At 32.5% G+C, this 20,630-nt stretch overlaps 2 protein-coding genes across 15 annotated transcripts; both read right to left on the bottom strand.

Moving 5' to 3' along the window:
- Positions 1–557: 557 nt before the first annotated feature.
- On the bottom strand, positions 558–7,427 carry LOC145106811 (uncharacterized). The gene is made up of 10 exons (XM_079043740.1): positions 7,283–7,427; positions 7,084–7,155; positions 6,491–6,562; positions 6,173–6,361; positions 5,915–6,079; positions 5,364–5,802; positions 4,266–5,221; positions 3,821–4,175; positions 2,707–3,557; positions 558–2,209 (listed from the first exon to the last, which is right to left on the bottom strand). The coding sequence occupies exons 1-10, from the start codon at positions 7,425–7,427 to the stop codon at positions 558–560; spliced, it is 4,896 nt and encodes a 1,631-aa protein (XP_078899866.1).
- A 702-nt stretch (positions 7,428–8,129) lies between these two features.
- LOC145109169 (uncharacterized) lies at positions 8,130–15,647 on the bottom strand. 14 transcript variants are annotated; one of them, XM_079046279.1, is made up of 13 exons: positions 15,335–15,646; positions 14,324–14,414; positions 14,079–14,163; positions 13,817–13,986; positions 13,477–13,623; positions 13,283–13,394; positions 10,809–10,989; positions 10,312–10,577; positions 10,116–10,203; positions 9,910–10,040; positions 9,747–9,831; positions 9,526–9,664; positions 9,283–9,401 (listed from the first exon to the last, which is right to left on the bottom strand). In XM_079046279.1, exons 8-13 carry the CDS (start codon positions 10,481–10,483, stop codon positions 9,393–9,395), a joined length of 624 nt encoding a protein of 207 aa, XP_078902405.1. In that variant the 5' UTR covers positions 10,484–10,577; positions 10,809–10,989; positions 13,283–13,394; positions 13,477–13,623; positions 13,817–13,986; positions 14,079–14,163; positions 14,324–14,414; positions 15,335–15,646; the 3' UTR covers positions 9,283–9,392. The 14 variants fall into 14 exon arrangements, 11 of the variants coding, with proteins under 11 accessions (XP_078902404.1, XP_078902405.1, XP_078902401.1 ...); XM_079046275.1 differs by lacking the exon at positions 9,283–9,401 and having other exon boundaries at positions 9,422–9,664; positions 13,817–13,884; positions 15,335–15,647; XM_079046276.1 differs by lacking the exon at positions 9,283–9,401 and having other exon boundaries at positions 9,422–9,664; positions 13,477–13,589; positions 13,817–13,884; positions 15,335–15,647.
- Positions 15,648–20,630: the final 4,983 nt, after the last annotated feature.

Here is a 20,630-nt window from a genome sequence, read left to right as displayed (position 1 = left end):
TTGTGCCTTCATTAAATGACAACCATTGCACATAGAATTGTAGAAGTTCGGGCAATAGTTGAATCGGTGCATGATAAATCAGGGTTTGTGAAAGTTTTGTGTATTGTATGTTTCTTGATTCACTGTATTTTCTACATATTTCAATAATACCAATAATCCTGATTTTTTATAATTATTCTTCAATATTTATATACATTTGTATTTTATTTATGCGCTCCCCTGCGTTACCAATAATATGAATTTTAAATGTACGTTACCAATAATATGAATTTATTTACTTATAAGAAACAAAGGAAAATAATTGTTTATTCAATAAACAAAAAGCTGTCTTTTACAGGTTTTAGACTTTGGACTGTTTCATATGTTTATTAAATTAACACATTTGATTTAAGGGTGTAAAACATATAAAGAAAACACAATCAAGGACCCCGATTATTTAAGATGATATCATAAAAAACGTACACAATAAAATTAAATATGATAAAGTAACATAAAGACACGTCGTTTTATTGATTATATTGATATGTCTAAATAAATAAAAAGAAATGTATGATTATCTATAATCGTTGAAGGACCTCCTTGTACACAACATTTTTTGTTTTATTGGTTTGACGACCTTCCTCATCACATATGAGTACCTTCAAGCCTTTTTTACTTGTCACGCGAGATACAGCTACATATAACTGACCATGAGTAAAGACGGGTCTACGTAAATACAATCCAACAGTTGATAATGACTGCCCTTGACTCTTGTTAATGGTCATGGCAAAACAAACAGCTATGGGAAATTGTCTCCGCTGAAAACGGAAGGGGATTCTTTTATCAGACGGAGTTAACTTCATGCGAGGTATATAAGTAGTCTCATTGAAGAATCTACCAGCTATAATGCGTGCCTCAATGACATGTTTTCCAAGCCTAACTATTTGTAACCTTGTACCATTGCATAGACCTTTGGTTTGGTCAATATTACGAAGCAACATGACCGGAACACCTGTTTTTAATGTGAGTTTATGGTTGGGAATTCCAGATGCCTTAAAAGCATTCAGTACATCCGGAGAGTAAACTGATTCCTCAAAACAATCTGCTGACTCTGTCTCACATAAAGAATCTGAACTCAGATAAGTTTTCCCTTCGTCTTTCATCAATCCTAACATGTAGTCATTGATAGCATCAACTTCTTCATTTGTAGGAACCAAAATAGCCTTATCTTGAAAATATGATGGGTCATCAAGATGGTTTTCAAAAGAAGGATAAATGGTCGATACAATTGAATGAATATGGTCACCTGTAGAGCGAATGATAACATCTTTTGGAAATTCAACTTCAGCTTCACCATCATTAGGACCACCAATATTACCTTCACCAATTTTAAGAATCCATTCTGCAAATGCTTTTGTCTCATCCAAATCATTAGTTCGACAACCAACCTGAAGCCTCATGTTTACCGTTAAACGTAAAACTGTACATTCACTCCATAATCTTGATGAATGTAACGATGCCTGCACAATATCCGAACGATTACCTCTTTGTATTACTGGAAGAATTTGTCTAAAGTCACCTCCAAATACAATGGTCTTGCCGCCAAACGCTTTATTCCTGTCAGATGAACGGATAATGTCTCTAAGTGTCCTATCAAATGCTTCAAAACAATGATGGTGCATCATCGGAGCTTCATCCCAAATGATAAGTCTCGCTTTGTTCAGTAGTGCAGCAAGATCACTGTCTGGCGCGATAGAACAAAATGAATTCTCGGTCAAGTTAATTGGGATAATAAATCTTGAATGCGATGTCCTACCACCAGGGAGCAATAGTGCTGCAATTCCACTTGAAGCAACGTTGAGAACAATTTCACCTTTGGATCTAATAGCAGCAGACAAGGTCTTCCAAACAAATGTTTTTCCGGTTCCTCCGTAACCATAAAGGAAAAAGACACCACCTTGTTTGTTGTTAACCGCATTCATAATGGTGTGATAAACATTTTTTTGGTCGACATTTAATTTGGAATACAAATCTTGATGCTCAACTTCAATAATAGCAGGATCATAGTTAAGCTCATCTTGAATTAACATATTGCATGACTCTTGAATGTATCTATGATCAGGAAATGGCATATTTGGTATTTGCTTCAAACTCAATCCACAGCTCAATAATGATTTCTCGATGTATGACAACGTAAGGTTGAAAATTGCATCCTCTTTTAACTTCAGGCCTGAAAAAAAAATAAACAACGAAATTAAATATAGTTATAGCTATGTAAATGGCTTATGTTAAGACCTTTATAACGACTATAAATGATGTAATCGCGAGTTGCTTTTTTGTCAGTTTTACATGCATAATGTATAAATGATGGAAAACGAACAATTTTTTGTGAAAATGGCAAAAATAATTGTTGATTATGTTTTATGTCAAATTTTTTCATAAAGGTCATTTTTAAGCAATATAGTTCCGTCCAAGGACCATTTGTATATGAACAATAATTGGGTTGTTTTGGAATCAAATTAAAATGTAGGGGAAAACGAAATTTTAGGGCAATTAATACAAATGCAATTCCTGACCATTTAAATATGACCTTTTGTTAATTAGTTTTTATCCGTTTTATTTAAAGTTGAAATTAATTGATTTTCTTTTCAAGAAGAAATTAATTAGTTTAAATAAAAAATAACTATAAATTAGTGTATTTACCTCTGAAGCCGATTTCTTATTCACGAACGTGAATGACATCATCAGAAAGACATTGATATGTCTCTTCAAAAACATGAGCAGGACTTGACAAACTATCTGATGTAATCAACATAACAAAGAGAGACCGGCAGAAAGAAGCTGTGGCCCAATGATGTGTTTCGTTTATTGACGAAATGTACTCTCTATCATCATCTAATAGACCAAGAGCATAGCAAGCATCTTTGTAAGAGTCATGTACAATTCCGTTAATTGTCTTGATATCTTCATAGCATGTAGGACCCTTGATTTTGTTCAACAAAATCCGTAGGTAGTAAATGTCACCAGCCTTGGGAGAAACGTGGTTTAATCGACCGAGTGCCTTGGACTTGGTTTTTCTTTTTGTCAATATCTTATCTGATTTATTCCAAACATATTTAGTTGGGAATTCAACGTATGACAACTTCCGTGCATCTTCATCATGCTTGTTACATTCCATCCAAGCTAAAAATTGAGAAGCAGCGACAGTCGGTTTAGAAACAACCTGATTAAGATGTTGGTTTGGTTTAAAAACAACAGGTTGTTTGTGTTCGAGGTGAAATGACAACTTTTCGACAGACGGTGTTCGATAATGAATATCATACCCAAAAAGCCTCCAACATGCCTCACATGCGGAAATATAACGACAGTTATAGAACTCACCAATTTCGTCATGGTCGTTATTTTCTATCTGTTGTTTTTTCTTTTTTGTTGGATCAACAATAGATGTTGTTATCCTATCCGGTCCTTTGTTAATATACTTAAAAAGATACTTTATCGATCCAACTTGGTTACACCACTCTAGATTCATGTGAGCTTGATATTGTTTCAGAAGGATCTTATTATATGGAACAACATTTCTGAAAAATCAAGAAAAATGTCATAAACAACATTAAATGATAATTTGAGGTTAACATAGGAAGAACATAAGAAAACATATATAATGAGTAATATGTTTTTATAGATTACATTATCCGTTTAAAAAATAAAATATTAGTACCATTTTAATTTAAGTTGTTTATTGATATTTATGTATTTAAACATATAATAATATATTTCATAAAAACAAAACAAATTTAAGGAATTAAAATTTAGTAAATCATTGAAAAGGATTTGTGTATACCTGTTGTCTAAAGAAACACCGTTTTTAAGGACATTATTTTCATCGTTACGTCTCCGGTAAATAGGATAACCATCTTCATCAATATATGTATGATCGGTATATTCCCTTGGAAATCGTTTTGAACATTTGCCTTTTTTCATACACGGCATAAATGGTTGATCGTTGCCACAAGGTCCGTGTATCATGTTATCACAAACAATCTGATACAAATCGGGTTCACTATCCTTGTCTGGCAATTCAGCACATATAACACGGTCTATGTCTTCAGGATTTGGAATTTTAGAATTTTTTTCCAAAAACAGACATACATGACAATGTGGCAGGCCCCTCTTTTGAAACTCAATCGTATATACAACTGTGTGAGCAAAGAAACCAACCAGGGTTAAAAGATAAAATTATCGAAAAGTTATAATGTTAATGAGTAAAAAATATATAAGATTGATACCTCCAGCGACTTCACCCAAATTTTTTTCATCCTTCAATTGACTGATTAATGAATCAAGTTTAATTTTGAAAATTCGTGTCAGAATATCTGGCCTGTCTTCCGGTTTAAGATTCTCGGCTTCAACAAATCTAATGACTTCTGGCCATTTAGGATTACATGTAAGGGTTAAAAAAAGATCTGGATAACCAAACCACTTAACCAGAGTCATCGCATCTAAGTAGTTTTGTTGCATGTAACGGCTGCCGCCAGTAAAAGAAGATGGTATAATAATACGGTTTCCCATCAAAGAAGCATCTTCAATGCCATCTTCAGCTGCCTGGGCCAAGTTGCGATAAGGTGTCACGCGTAATGTTGGCTGGTTAAACCTAATATAACTAAGTCGTTCATTTTCAACCATTGTATACGAATCAACCAAAAACTGTTGGAATAGTTTTCTTGAACGTAATATCAATGATATTTCATCGGTTCTCTGTTGTATACGATAAGCAAAAAACTCTCGCATGGTCAACCTTATTCGTCCATCAAATTCTGGATCTTCAACACCACGATGTAGTATATCGACTCGAAATCCATCTTCGGCATAAGGGAATAATAAAGGATATTGAAGTGCAAGATACTGAGGATGCAACTCATTAATACGTTGAAGTTGTCGACTTTGCGTTTCCAATACGATATCCCTTGAATCATACCCATCAATGTCACCTATAATGAGGGCAGCTACCTCATTTGTGGTAGGAAGATTATACTGCCTACCATCATTTTCTCTTGACCCAATCAATTTCAACCTAATACGCTCTGTTGGATTTGAACCAAAGCGATCACGTGCCATTCTAAATTGTTTAACCAGTGGATTAATGAAATCCAATAAGCCCATCAACTCGTGAATAGTCCAGAACTCAAGAGAAAACGGATTTGCCATGGACTCATTAGATGTGGTCTTTTTCTTCTTATTAGACCTACAATAACATAATAAAAAAATAATGGATATAAATTTTTTGTAGTAATATATATATATATATATATATATATATATATATATATATATATATATATATATATATATATATAATGGAGTTATAATATAGGGTATTCACACACTCGCATGATTTGAATCTGTTTTGAACCTCATGATCTGTATCATATATGTACAACTGGCAAAATCTTGGTGATTCACCCTCTTCGGGAAGTAAGCTGCCTGCAATATGATAATTTTGGCCATGCATTCGATAAACATAAGGACCACCTCCTGAGTTAACGGTGTGATCAATCTTTCCAGCCATAGATGTGAATGCGAACATCATATTGTATCGACGTATATTCTGTATAAAGTTTTGACTTTTTTCCGAAAGACCGCTATATAAATCAAGCAACAACTGAGGTGGGTGAATCAGACTGGGTAGTTCAACTTTTCCATTGTAACAACAAATGGAATAACATGTTTTCTTTAAATCCTTATTTCCTCGAATTGCTTCTCCCTGCCACACCTTAGCTTTACATACTGAGCAAACATATACAGCATCTCCAGAATCCAAATAATCTATAAATAAATAAACAAATTTACGAAATTATATTTGTGGTATGCTTTAAATGTAATAGGGTAACGACATTTTATTTGTCATGACAAATAATTTGTGGTGTGGATATAATACCTTTGCTTATTCCGATATATTTACTATGATTGTTACCGGTTACATCATTCTGAGCATTTGAAGTAGAAGGAATACATATTTGTGTCTTCTTTTTTGTAGAAATTGGTCTGCCTCTTTTTTTCTTTTCTTTATAGTTAACGCTGGTACCAACTGAAAAATGTGTAACTGTATGTATGAATAAAATATATAATAACACAACTGAATGATGAAGTTGATCATTATTAATAGATAAACGATCAAGTTGAACAATATGGGTACCTGAAGGTTCATCGAAATCTTCATTCAACTCAAAAAATGGAATATCTTGTGTATTAAATTGTTTCCGTTTCGTTGTTGTTGAATGAGTTGTGTTGTGCTGAATTGTATCTTGGTTGTTGGAAAAGTCTGGTGGTAATTCGGTAAACTTTTGAGCAACTCGACAATTAGGGGGTATGAAGAAACTATTTTCTGAAAAATGAAAATTTGTATGATAATTTAGCGAAATATCTAAATAAAATATATGAATTTAATACACATAAGCAAATAAAAAAACAAAAAATGCAATACAAAAGAGACATAACATATAACAAAATGTACCTTTGTGAGAATTTCTTTGTATTGTCTGAGATGATGGTGTTTTCAAAGCATTCGATGAAGAGGGTGAATGAACTAAAGAGGAAAAGTATATATAAAACATTAAATTAAATAAGATATTAAAGGAAAAAGATAGTTACCCAAATTAGATATTATAGACCTATATGTATTAAAAAAGATAGTTATACAAATTAGATATTATAGACATATATGTATTAAAAATTAAATGTTAAAAGTTTATATATTGGGAAGTTAAAATTGACGTTATATGATTTAAGAAGTGGATGTAAATATAATATAAAAGAAATTAAGAATACTTTACCTTGATTGGTTAGCTGTGAAAGTGGCGATCTTGAGGAAATAAATGTGGATTGAACATTCGGTTGTATGATGTTATGAGACGGGGTAGCCTTAGGTAATTCGGAAAGGTTTCGAGCTACTCGACAATTAGGTGGTATGAAAAAATTATTTTCTGAAATGAAGATTCGTATCATAAACGGAGGAGAAATATTAAAAAATATTAATAGTACAATAGATAAGCAAATATAAAAACGAAAGTGTAATATGAAAGATGCATAACATATAAGAAAATGTACCTTTGTGGGATATTGTTTGTAATGTTGAATGTGATGATGTTTTTAGAGCATTGGATGAAGATGATGCATTCACTAAGGAACAATGGTATGTATATCAAAAACTCAAAGGAAATATAAATAGAAATGAGTTATACAAATTGAACATTATAAACATTTAAGCACTTCAAATATAAACAAAATGCTTAAATATGAATCTTACCATTTGTGATGTCAGACAGTGGTGTTGTTGGGGAAGTGTTGTTGGGTGAAACATTAGTAACAAACCTTGTAGGTTTTTTCTTTCCCGAAGCATTTGAAATGTCACTCATTTCAATACGTTTGATAATTTTTACGTTCTTGGTCATATCTCTGTATATATATATAGTGATGATGATGATTTCTAACACTTTAAATAAGGGAACTGGATATTTGAAGGGTTTAAATTTGGTAAAAAATAAATATTGCATATAATTAAATAAAGTAATGAAATATTAGTTGGGTTTAACTTAGGTAATAAATAAAGTCTTCATATAATTATGGAGTAAATAAATGCAGTATAGAAAAATTGATTTTGATTACATATTCCATGATTTTATTCTGTTACCATATGAAAACGATGCATATTTATGCAAATTAAAATTAAAATTTGACTTTAACAAATAAAAGTAGGTGAAATATCATATATAATAAAAATATAAATTTCCATGTGTATATATATATATATATATATATATATATATATATATTTAAATTAGGTAACTGAATATTAGAAGGATTTAAATTAGGTAAAAAGTAAAGCATGCATATAATTATGGTAGGAATAAATAAAATATAGAAAAATACATTTTGAATACTTACACTATGATTTTATTTTGTTACCATATGTAAACGATGTATATTTATGCAAATAAAATTTAAATTCCATTTAGACAAATAAAAGTAGGTGAATTAGCATATATAAAAAAAAATATTAATTTTCGTGTGTGTGTCTGTGTGTGTGTGTATATATATATATATATATATATATATATATAATAAATTTATAAAATCAAATGATGAACGAAAGAAAAAAGAAAGAAAATATGCATTAAATCAAAAGAGTTCAATAACTTGAAATTGTCATAACCTCCAATTCTATCATCGTGTACACACCAAATAAAAACTCAATAAAATTTTAAAAACAACCAAAAGATCAATAAACAGACAATTTAAAATGCGACACACAAAAGATTAAAAAGAAAATGTCTATAAACATATCGAAGATGATATGTAAAATTTTGATGGGCGGCTTCATATTAGTCCAACTTTTCCAACTTTGGGATCTTCAAGGTATCCCGTACAGCACGAGTTTTTGAAGAAGACCACTCCAAAGAGTCAGTGTTGGCATCAATCTCAATAGGGCGCTTCCCCGTACTCGATGATGGTGTTACAGCTTCAAGGTCAACAACATCAAGATTGTCATCATGCACAGAATTAGTATTTTCCTGCAGAAAACAGAAAATAATAAATATCGATCAAGAAAAATATAAAACAAAACATAACATATTTGCACAAAGTCATGAAAAATGAAAGAAAAATATATTGAAGAGAGGGCACATGGTTTGACTTTGGAAATATATGAGACAGTTACCAACCTTATTTGGCTTGTTAATAGGAGTACCATTATCATTTATATTATGATGTTGATGATTTGGTGACCGTTTTGTCACCTCAGCAAGAACCCTTTCATCATCAGTTAACTTATGCACAGTGTAAGCACGATAGTTGTTCTGCAGATTGAACATGGATATCTGAACTTTGAAGACAAACTTCTTATTTAGAAGAATTTTGAACTCATCAGGTATCTGTTGTCGCCCTTGATCCTAATTTACATTATAAAATGGTTGGAAAAGTTAAAGAAGAAAAATCATATATGTCAATCATTTAAATAACAGAGATATTTTATCAAACCTTAGCTATTTTTTCCATCAACCATTGGTTTCCACGATGAATAAGATCTTTTACATGACGCTCAAACAATACAAACGAAGAAGACCCACTTTCATCTTGCACACGAACTACTATCCTAATCCTAAAAATTATAACATAATACTTATATTTAGCTTGACATACAAAATGAAATATATGAAAAAAGTAAAATACATGTATAGTCAAAGAGATAATAATTACTTACTTTCCAAATATATCCGAGACAAATCCACAACCATCACAGTGAAAAGGGCCAGCATCAACATCATCATCATTTTTAGTAACTTTTTTAGAACAAACACGGCAATAAAATGAATACCAACCATCATCCATATCAAAACCAATGATAGTAGCGATAATGGTTAAACCAACTTCATGTTTCATATATAGGAAAAAAAAGGAATCATATTAAAATATTATTTCATATCAATTGTACATATAAAATCAAAACAATAATAGAATGCGGAAACTGTTATATAAAAATGTTAAGTAAACCTCATTAAAATCAGGAATTTCATCAATGTTTTTTATCTGAAAACGGAGGTAGTAATCCTCTGGATTAGCCACAACAGTATCTGAGTTGAGCTGGGATGTACGGCTAGAAGACTCAACATTCGTATCCAAAGCATTAAGACTACATATACAAAAAAGTGAGGTTATTCAACAAAAGTAATGATTTAGTAAGATAAATGTGTTAACTATGGTAAATAACATACTTTGATTTGAACTCCAAAATCTGAGGCATATCATCATTTATATGCAATCTAGACCCAAACAAACAATTACCAACTTGAGGCTGACCTGCAACAAAAAAGTAAAATAATATTGTCAGTAATTACTTTGAAGTTGAAATGATAATTTGTTGTAAAAAATACTTACCACCCCAAATTTTGAGTTTGGCCAAACGTAGCAGGATAATAACAGGAGCAGTCTCATTATTATGTTGTGAAATGTAAGTATTCAGCTTCATTGCAAAACTGCCCCACAAAGCGACTGCAATTCTCGTACCACTAAATATGCATGGTGGTTATTAATGAAAGATAAATATAAACGGGGGAATGTGTAATAATAATACGAATGTGTACCTTAAATCCTGAGCAACCAGATTCATTAACCTTTTCTCTCTTCCATACTCAACAATGACTCGCATGGGATCAGTTGACACAACTTCACCTAGAAAATATATGTGAAAAAATGTAATAAATTAGTAATAATAATCCAAATGTGTATTACATTAAAAATTGAAGTATAGAAATAAGTTAAACTAACAACATAACATACCAAATGCAACACGAGTGTCAAAGGTCCTGGCTAGTAAATCTGGGAAAGATATAAAATGATAAGGATCTACTGTATCAACAAAATCAGTGGATACACGAACTTTTGTGGTTTTGTAGAAATTGATTTTATGTTTATGAGGAACAAGCATGTATTCGCTTTCATTGCTAGCCATAGCGAAGTTACTGATCTCCCGGACAGCTCCTTCATCGAATAGGGATTCAAATACAGGAATAAGATTTTTTTATTGTTGCTTGAATTCTACTTCCCTGTAGGTGACAATGAAAGATAAAAAAGTGTAAAAAAAAGTATTAAAAAAAAGGAACAATAAGAGATTTTATTACATAAACTAAAGTTTATTATTAAAAATAATAAAGTTGATTATTAAAATTGTATGAATAGAAGTAAAAAAGCATAACAAAAATCGAATTTAAATTTTTTTGAATAGAAATAACATAAGAATTTGATAATCTAAAAAATAAAGTGTGTAAAAACAGTACCTCCTGGTCAATTAAAATCATGTCCAGGCTTGCGACCATATTAGGATTGTTTATATAGGTCGGCTTCCAAAGCATGACGACTTTAACACGTATGTTCCAAGACTCTTTAGATGCGTTGATTTCAGCAACCTTATCAAAGACGACCTGATCTGCATTGTTAGCTGCCATGGAATACTATTATCTGCAATGGAAGGGGATAATTAGTTAGAGAGAATTTTGATTTGTAATGAAAAATCGTAGACAGTATATTTATAGGGAAAAATAAATTTGGTTAATGCTGATATCACATAAAGATTTTGGAATGTAATATCATTTCAATACTTAAGATATGTTTTATATATGATATGATATCCAAAATAATATCAATATACCATGTCAAATATAAGTACAAAAATAGATAAAATCATACCATATTTAAGATAATAATTACCATATAAAAAACTGTAAATTTGAAAAGCTTGTAGAATAAGGAAATTATATAATAAATATATAATATTTTCATAAATATGTTATGATATCGAAAATAATATCAATATACCATGTCTAATATATTTACAAAATATAGGGAAATATAAATTTGGTTAATGCTGATATGACATAAAGATTCTGGAATGTAATATCATTTCCATACTTAAAAGATGTTTTATATATGGTATGATATCCAAAATAATATCAGTATACCATGTCAAATATAAGTACACAAATAGATAAAATCATACCATATTTAAGTTAATAATTACCATATAAAAAACTGTAAATTTGAAAAGCTTGTAGAATAAGGAAAAAATATAATAAATATATAATATTTTCATAAATATGGTATGATATCGAAAATAATATCAATATACCATGTGTAATATATTTACAAAATGCCCCTTGTCATAGTTTGTAATTTTAAACTGAAACTTCGACAAAATTACTAAAATGCCCCTCATCGATTTTGGTGATATCAGACCGAAACTTTGCCAGGATTACTAAAACGCCCCTAATCGTATTTGGTGATTTCAGACTGAAACTTTACCAAAGTTAATAAAATTCCCCTAATCACCTTTTGTAGGCTCCATGTTATTTTTATAGCACAATTTTGACCTGATGCCAAAATTGCCGCATTTTTGTCAATTTGACCTTTCCAAAAACTATCTCATTTTGACCAAAATGTGCTCGCTTTAGTCTATTTTACTTGATATACAAATGTCCATTTAACGGAAATACGTTGCTATAAATTGCTCTGAAAATGCTCTTTTCTGCACAATATTTACGTAATGCCAAAAGTTGCTATAAATTGCTCTTAAAACTATATCATTATGTATATGTGTTTTTGTATGGGTCTTTGTTAGTATTCATAATAATGCCCCTCATCGAATTTGGTGATTTCAGACTGAATGAATGATTATTTACCTGTAAAAGAAGATCATACAACCTCACAAGTTCTCAGGTTTTGTAACTTTTTCATTTTTTTCATCACATGGTGAGAAACGTCATTCATTTAATGGTGACCTCGTGGTGAGAAACGTCATTATTAAGAGTTGACCTAAGCCAACAATTTTGTATATACTTAAGATGACATTTTATTAAAACGTACTGTCAAGTACAAACTATAGAGTCATGGCACGCCATGACAAATTTTTTAGAACCTTGGTTTATGATGATTAGAGCGGCTTGATTAGTTTTGAAATCGTGAGATATTTAGGGAGGATGTTTATTAACCAAAAAAACTAAAATTTTATTTTCTATTTATTGAGCATGTTTATTTTTAGAATTTTGAGTTGATATTACATTATTACTTATTAGGATCTAGGAATTGCAAATTTTAGTTTTCAATTGCCATATTTAGTAGGGATTACCTGTTTCAGTTAACAATTGACAAATTTAATATTATTTGAGGTAAATAGCTAAATGTTATGTTATTGTTTATTTATTTATTAGGAAATTCCTATTTCCGTTATCTTATTATTATTTGTCATGAAATATGTAACTGTATAATAAGAAACTATTTAACTTATTAATATTTCCTCTTTTAAGTTTCAAGATTAAAGTAATCAAGGTCCAATTAAATAAAACTATAGGCAATTAGGCATGATGTCAAAAGGTTGGCCGAATCAAATAAATCAACTACACCTAAGGTCAATTAAGTAGTTACAGCATCTTAAATTGTCCTATTGAATAGAATAAATTAAGCTATAGCAACAATAATAGTATAGCTTTATAATCATATTTAATACATTACGTATTTATAAATTTAAAAAAATGGGTGGTAAAGTGTTGACAGACCATACATAACAGTTATCAATATTGAGACTCTTTGACATGTGTAATCTAATTTATCTTTTACTCTTTGAAATACTAACAAACAGTTGGTTGCGTTCAACGGTACGTTGCCCTAATACAGCACCTATAGCTGAAAGGGTAAATCGGGAAATCGAAGAATTAGACATACCCTCGGAAGCACTAAAGACTGATAAATGATAACTAACCTTTCAAAATGGAAACACGAGTTTTGGCATTTGATATTGGAAATTTATGCCCTAGCCAATGAAATTCAGTCATGGATGCAGCTTGTTCAGATCTTGCTTCATCTATAACAACCTGTATTTATAAAAAAAATGAAAAGAATGGAAGAAATAAGATTTGTGTGAAGTTAAAAAGGTATTCAAATTAATAGCATTACCTAGAATTTAGCTTTAAAAAGGTCAAGTGCAGGTCCAATCTTACTAAGATGTGGGATCATGTCCACGCCAAACATAGTCTGTAATTGCCATGCCTTATGCAGCTGCACCTTTTCTGACAGCATCCACAACAACAACAAGTGAAGCACCTATAATAAAAGTAAAAGGTTTTCTTGTTTCTTTAAATTAATTTATCAAGTAGCATGAAAATGTTTCTGTAAATTCTTTAAATTCACAACAGCTGAAAAATAAAGGACGAATGATTCAAGCATATAATCATTAGTACATGAGACAATTTAGAAATTAAATGCAGGAATATTATTGATCAGCTCCTTGAAATACCTGCACTTATATTCTCAAATGCAGGACTACTATTGATTGGTTCTCCTCTTGTCTGACTCATGGTACACCTGTAGTAAAGGAAAGATGGAAAAAATCTATCAGAATGGTTACTTCAAATGCCAACAGAGGAAGGCAGACAATCTGCAGGCTTAAAGGTGGAGGCTTAGTAACTGCATAAAACAAAATTAGTATGGAATCAGAACCGATATACATGGTATTATTTTCTAAACAGTTAATATAATAATATCATATGTTGTCATACCATGGCTATTTTCAAGATAGATGCAAAGAAGCAGTTCAAATGCAATAAGCAAAGGTGTGGCAACAACTGCATGACATGGTTCCCACTGCATAAAAGATAAAGAAAAAGTATTCCCTGATGCATAATGTAAGATATGGAAATGACACAGTTCATAAGGTTTATACAGATTGTTCATACTTATAGTCTTACATATTAAAGTGAATGAAAAATGATGATGAAAAGGAAGAAAAAGAAAGAGATAATACATCACGGACATGGGGAACTGATGGTGCAGGTAATGAGAATCTTCCTCTGGCAACAACAACATGAAATAGGAAAAGTGGGAAGAAAATGACCCTGCATACAACAATAAATCATAATCCACTATGCTTTCATTCTGCAATTCATGCATAAAGGATTGAAAAACCTTCGGCTTTAAGACACAAAACTCTCTCTTTCAATCTAAAGTCGCATAAGAACTTTGGGTAAACATGTTTAGAGGGGATAATCTAGATAAAAAAGGAGCCAAATCTCGAAGCAAACATAAGTACACAAAAACCCCAATAAGCCTTAATGATATGAATTCAGATACGTGAACAGAAAGTTCAGTAATCAGTACAAAGCTACAATCGGAGCTGATTTCTTAACTAAAGAGATACAATTTGAAGATAGGATTTTCACTTTACATGTCTGATTCATTACAAACGTCCATGAAATCACGCCATTATTATAAGTTTATAAGCATCCATTGTTGAAATCGATAGGGTTTGGGGGTTGATTTTGTTACAGATATGGGACACAGCTGGACAGGAAAGATTCCAAAGCCTTGGTGTGGCATTTTATCGTGGTGCAGATTGTTGTGTTCTTGTGCATGATGTGAATGTGATGAAGTCATTTGAGAGTCTTAATAATTGGAAGGAAGACTTTCTTATTCAAGCTAGTCCTTCTGATCCAGAAAACTTTCCATTTGTTGTTTTGGGAAACAAGATCGATGTTGATGGGTGCAATAACAGAGTGGTAATATGGTCTTTTTGTCATTTTAAATTTAAATTCATCAAGATTCAACTTCCAATACACAAGTAACAAATGGAATGCGAAAACACATTTGTTTAATCTACTTTCTTGTTTTCAGGTGTCGGAGAAGAAAGCAAAAAGCATGGTGTGCTTCAAAAGGAAATATTACTTACTTTGAAACATCTGCTAAAGAAGGGTTTAATGTTGAAGCTGCTAAAGAAGGGTTCAAAATGGAAACGCGGTTAGGGTTTTCAAAATCTTACCTGCATAAAGAACTCGATCTCCTAATCGAGCTTCAACATATTTCATCTGCATCTGAAGTAGAACACACAGGATCGAAAATCGTTGATGGTAGACGCGGTGCCCCTCAAGGCTTCCTGGGGTTACGCATAGGATCGATTCCATATCAGCAGAAGTAGAACGCATAGGATCGATTCCATGTATATATGAAATCAATGGGGTTACGCATATCGGCAGAAGGAAGGGGTTAGGGTTCGTATCTTTTGAGTTTCATGGGGAGCTGATTGTGTTGATTGTGTGGACAGAAAACATAAGAATGAAATTAGGAATGAATCGTAAGAAGGAAGTTTTATTCGGGAGGCGCGTGTATTTTTTTGGGTCAGGATGATGTCAGCAAAATGATCCTAAGGTGTATAGTAAAGGAGGGAAATGCAATCAAGGGCCCTTGTTTCTTCATTGAAGAATTTAAGGTTTTATTTTAGTAATATTTAGAGATATGTCACAAGCTACACAAATTAATTACAATTACTTGAAATATATATTCGGTTACAATTTAAACTAAGAATAATTATAAAAATAACAACATATATTTATATAATTATAGGAAACTAGGTATGAGACCTATGTGTCACATTGGTTTATTTAAAAAAAAAACTAAATATAAAATTCTAAACATTTGAAAATTTTGAATTTATAAGAAAAATGAGAAAAAATATTGAATTATAAAAATTAAAGTGTTTTTTTTTCTCTAAATTTAAACAAATAATTTAGATAAATAAATAAATGAAATTAATGAAGCTTTAATTTAGTAATTTTGAAATTAAAAGGAAAGTTCATTAATGAAATTAATATGCATTTATTATTGCATTTAAACACTATGTGGAATTTAATAAAATAAAATAAAACCCATAAAATGACATGTGGAATAATAATTAATTCAAAATACCCACATGACATTTGGTAAATTGAATGAAAGTGTGACAAGTGGCAAAAATAACCTTCATTTATTAGAGCAGAAGAGAAGATAAACTATTTTGATTATGTGATAAATATTTAAAATAAATTAGCAAAAGATAAATTGAGTTTTATGCAAGTTTTGTCCCTTAACTATTTTTAGATCTACAGCTGTAGTCCAGACAATTTCATTTGTTTCATGTTAATCCCATATAGTTAATTATTTATTCGGTTTAAATCAGATGGTTAACTTAATCAGCTTATGAGCTTTTTGTCTTCTCACCAACCTTATCTTAATTTTTTATTATTTTTGTATTTGAATCAAAATTAGTCGTATTGAACTTAATAAATCTTAACAAACCATAAAAAATCAAAACCCTGCGAATTATCAACGTCAAAACCCTGATGTTTATTAATGTTTGTTTTAGTAAGATGGTTTTCATTTTTAAGAGTAAATTACAATTCTGTTTCACTTTTTGATATAGTAAAAATTAGATAGTCCAAGTTTTGGTTTTGTTGCAAATTTGTTTTTGTGGTTTCATTTGTTACGACGGCTATGACTTCGATGTTTAAGCTCGCCACATAGGGGTGGGAACTATTTGGTCCAGAACCGAAAAACTCGAAAGCCAAATCGAACCGAAATCGATTTCAGACTAAACCATATTCAAATTCGGTTTTTGGTTTGGTTTGAGACCAAACCGAATTGTGAATTTGGTTTTTGGTTTGAGTTTCGGTCTCATGAAGTTAAAACCAAACCGAACCGAAAAACCGAATTTCATAAATCAATTAATTAAAATATATATTTTATATTTTATATTAAATAAAAATATTAATTATAAAGTAAAATTCATTTTAACCCATTTACTCTTTGGATCATTTTGTATGAAACTTTAGATTTTTCTGTTTACAATCTTAGGTTTCTATGTTAAAAACATTTTAATTTATGTTTTAAATTTTTTTAAGTTAATATTTGGTTTCTTCGGTTTTCAAACCGAACCAAACCGAATTAGAATTCGGTTTTCGGTTTGGTCTAGAGAATTTGAATTCGATTTGGTTTGGTTTTCGAATTGGACAAAAAAAGTTTTCAAACCGAGGAAACCGAAAAAACCAAAAAACCGAACTGATTCCCACCCCTATCGGCACATGCTTCACACATGATGGCACGATAGTCAAATAGTCAATTTCCTCACTCCCTCTTCTACCTCAATGATTTGACAAAGCTCGAATAATCTCATATTTCTCCAATCGTGTTTCTTTTGTTAATATGATTTTTCTTATATTGTTAAACGTGAGACGTAGCATGGCTACAAAGTCAAGTCCTGAGTTTTACGAGTGATAATGTTTTTCAAAGCGTGACTTTAGGCCACTATTTCATGAATATAAAAAAATATAAATCACATAATTATAGATTTATATAAAATATATTAAGTTTTTAGAATAGTTATATCAACCCCTAATATCATGCTCAGTCTAAAAATATGTGTACCGAAAAAACTCACGCCTTTGACCCGCCTTGGCATGAGTCATGCCTAACATCAAGGTTTCCGAGACGGTGTAGCTGCACCCGCAGTCTAGGGGTGAGCATGGTGCGGTTTTTGAAATCTAGAAACCGTTGGGTGCGGTTTTTCAATGGTTCGGTTTTGCGATTTTTGAGTGCAGTTTCGGTTTGTACCTGTTCGGTGTCGGTTTTAAACCGAGTCAAACATATGGTGCGGTTTTTTATGTTCACCGGTACGATTTTTTTAACTGTGGTGTTCATGTGAAGATTTATGATTGTATGACATGGTGTCATTTCGTTTCCTCACATTTAGAAGCTGTAATTTTGAGTTTTTATGTTGTTTACTTGATCACTTCCTTTGCAACCCATATTCCCAAGCTCATTTTTTTATTCAATTTGTGCTTAGAAGTTACAATCTTGCAATTTGTAGCCCACATAGTGTTTACACTTTACACATAATCATTAAGTCACAAACAAAATGGACAAACTCACATATTAAACCTAATACCTAATTACTAATTACCTTCAAGTTCAATATATAATATATGTATAAATTAGAATTTATTAGTTTTTTAAATAATATGTATAATTGTATAATATAAATTAGTGATTTATTTTATTGTTAATAAGCTTGCGGTGTGGTTCGGTTTTGGTGGTCCGGTTTCTAGATAAAAACCGTACTGCATCAATAAATTCGGTATTTCAAAAAAATAAATTGTAACGCTTGGTTCAAGTATTGGTCAGTTTTCAACATTTTTAGGGTTTTGTGCATGGAATCGGCGGGTTGGGGAGCTCTAACTCGTCGAGTAGAGACTATTATGAGGACGCGGGATTTGGATTCTACTCGACGAGTCGGAAGGCCCCGACTCGACGAGTAGGCGTTGTAGAGAGAAACCCTAATTTTCAGGGGTTTGTACCCTATTTAAAGGACTTATGGATCATTTGTAGCCTCCCTCATTGTCCTTACAGTCCAGAAAGAAACCCTAGCCGCGTATTTGAGCTTCCTTGAGTGTGTGTGAGCCTTAGAGAGTGAAATTTGTGCCTTTGAAGATGGAAACTTGAAGGTTGGGGATCTTGAAGAGAGGAGAAGGCTTGGGATCCAGCATCTACTGGTTGTGAGCATCCATTTAGAGGTAAAAAGTTACCACCTTGATCTCTATTTGCTTAGATCTCATTTCATGAAAGGTTATGATCACTTTTGGGTGCTAAATGGGGTCAAACTCGAATCTGGACTTATCATAAGGATATGGTTCCAGATCTGGACCTCTCTAGGTCCCCAATGACATAAAGTTGCTCTCTTTATCCAGCTTAGGCCCTTTCCATGCACTAAAACCTTGTAGAAAGCCTAGTTTTGATGTTATAGCCTTGGAGGACCTTGCATGCACGTAAAGTTTGCAACTTTGCGTGGTATCTACACTAGGGGAGGTTAGATCTGAAGTTTGGGACCTTAGATCCCACTGAAAAGGGTTGAACATAAAAGGGATTGAAGGAACTCGTCGAGTCCCTTAGTTGACTCGACGAGTCGAGGTAGGGTTTGCTCGTTTTTGAGTTCTGACTAAGTGCAATAAAGGATTAGGGTTTGGTCTGAATGAACTTTTGGTATTATGGATAGTTGATGAACTCGACGAGTCACTACGATGACTCGGCGAATTGACTCGGATTCAGTGGAATGGACTCGGGAGGAGCTCGATGAGTTATATAGGTAACTCGGCGAGTTGAAGGGTTATTCAGTTAACTCGACGAGTTGTTGGATACACTCGACGAGTTGAGGTCAACATGGACTGTTGACTTTTGACTTTGACCAAGGAGTTGACTAGGGTTGACCATTCAGTATTCAAGGCCTTTTTGGTATTGGGCCTTCGCGGATTAGGTCCATTGATGGATTTATGGACATTATAGTGTTGGGCTTTCGTTTGGGCTTGGGCCTCAGTCTTGGATCAAACTGGGCCAAGGGTAGAATGGTCATCTTACCCCATATATGGATTAGGGATTATAGTATGGAACCCAATTTGCTAATTGGGTGTACTGATTGGTATTGATAGCTCGGAAAGTCGACAGGGCAGCAGCTAAGGATGTCATTCGGGAAGCTTCTGTATTCGAGGTGAGTCTTCTCACCATACCAATGGGTCTAAGGCACCAAGGCTAGCCCATTTTGTGATATGTGGTATACTTGTTGTGTAGAGATATGTGTTATGATAGTTAGATATTCTTAGTGTTATGCTAACTATATATGTGATACTTGGAGGGAAGACCATGGGGGGATCCCATGGCACCTGGATGTAAGACCATGTGGGGGAGCCCATGGCTTTTCAAGTAAAGACCATGGGAGGAGCCCATGGCACTTGGATGTAAGACCATGTGGGGGAGCCCATGGCTTTTCAAGTAAAAACCATGGGAGGAGCCCATGACACTTGGATGTAAGACCATGTGGGGGAGCCCATGGCTTTCCAGCTAAAGACCATGGGGGAGCCCATGGCACTTAGGTGTAAGACCATGTGGGGAGCCCATGGCATCCTGCAGTAAGACCTTGGGAGGAGCCCATGGCATCCTTATATGTTGTATGCATGACTTATGTAATATATGTAGCTTTTATAGCTAATATGATATGTGTTATGTGGATTGTGTGTGGGGTATGCTCTAGGGGACTCACTAAGCTTCGTGCTTACGATTTACAGTTTTGGTTTCAGGTATCATCGATTTGGAAAGGAAGGGAACGACTTGATCGCAGCGCACACACCCATGTTTTCCGCATTTACTAATTTTGGGATGAACTCTGATAAATGTTTTTAACTAACGATGTCTTGGATGTTTGGATTAAAGGATATTTATGTTTTGACTATATTAAAAACGAAATTTTTACCCTTGAT

This window comes from Lactuca virosa, chromosome 4 (assembly GCF_052849685.1).
Source record: "Lactuca virosa cultivar CGN04683 chromosome 4, Lactuca_virosa_CGN04683_v6, whole genome shotgun sequence".
Lineage (NCBI taxonomy): Eukaryota > Viridiplantae > Streptophyta > Magnoliopsida > Asterales > Asteraceae > Lactuca > Lactuca virosa.
This window is presented reverse-complemented; position numbering and strand designations above follow the sequence as displayed.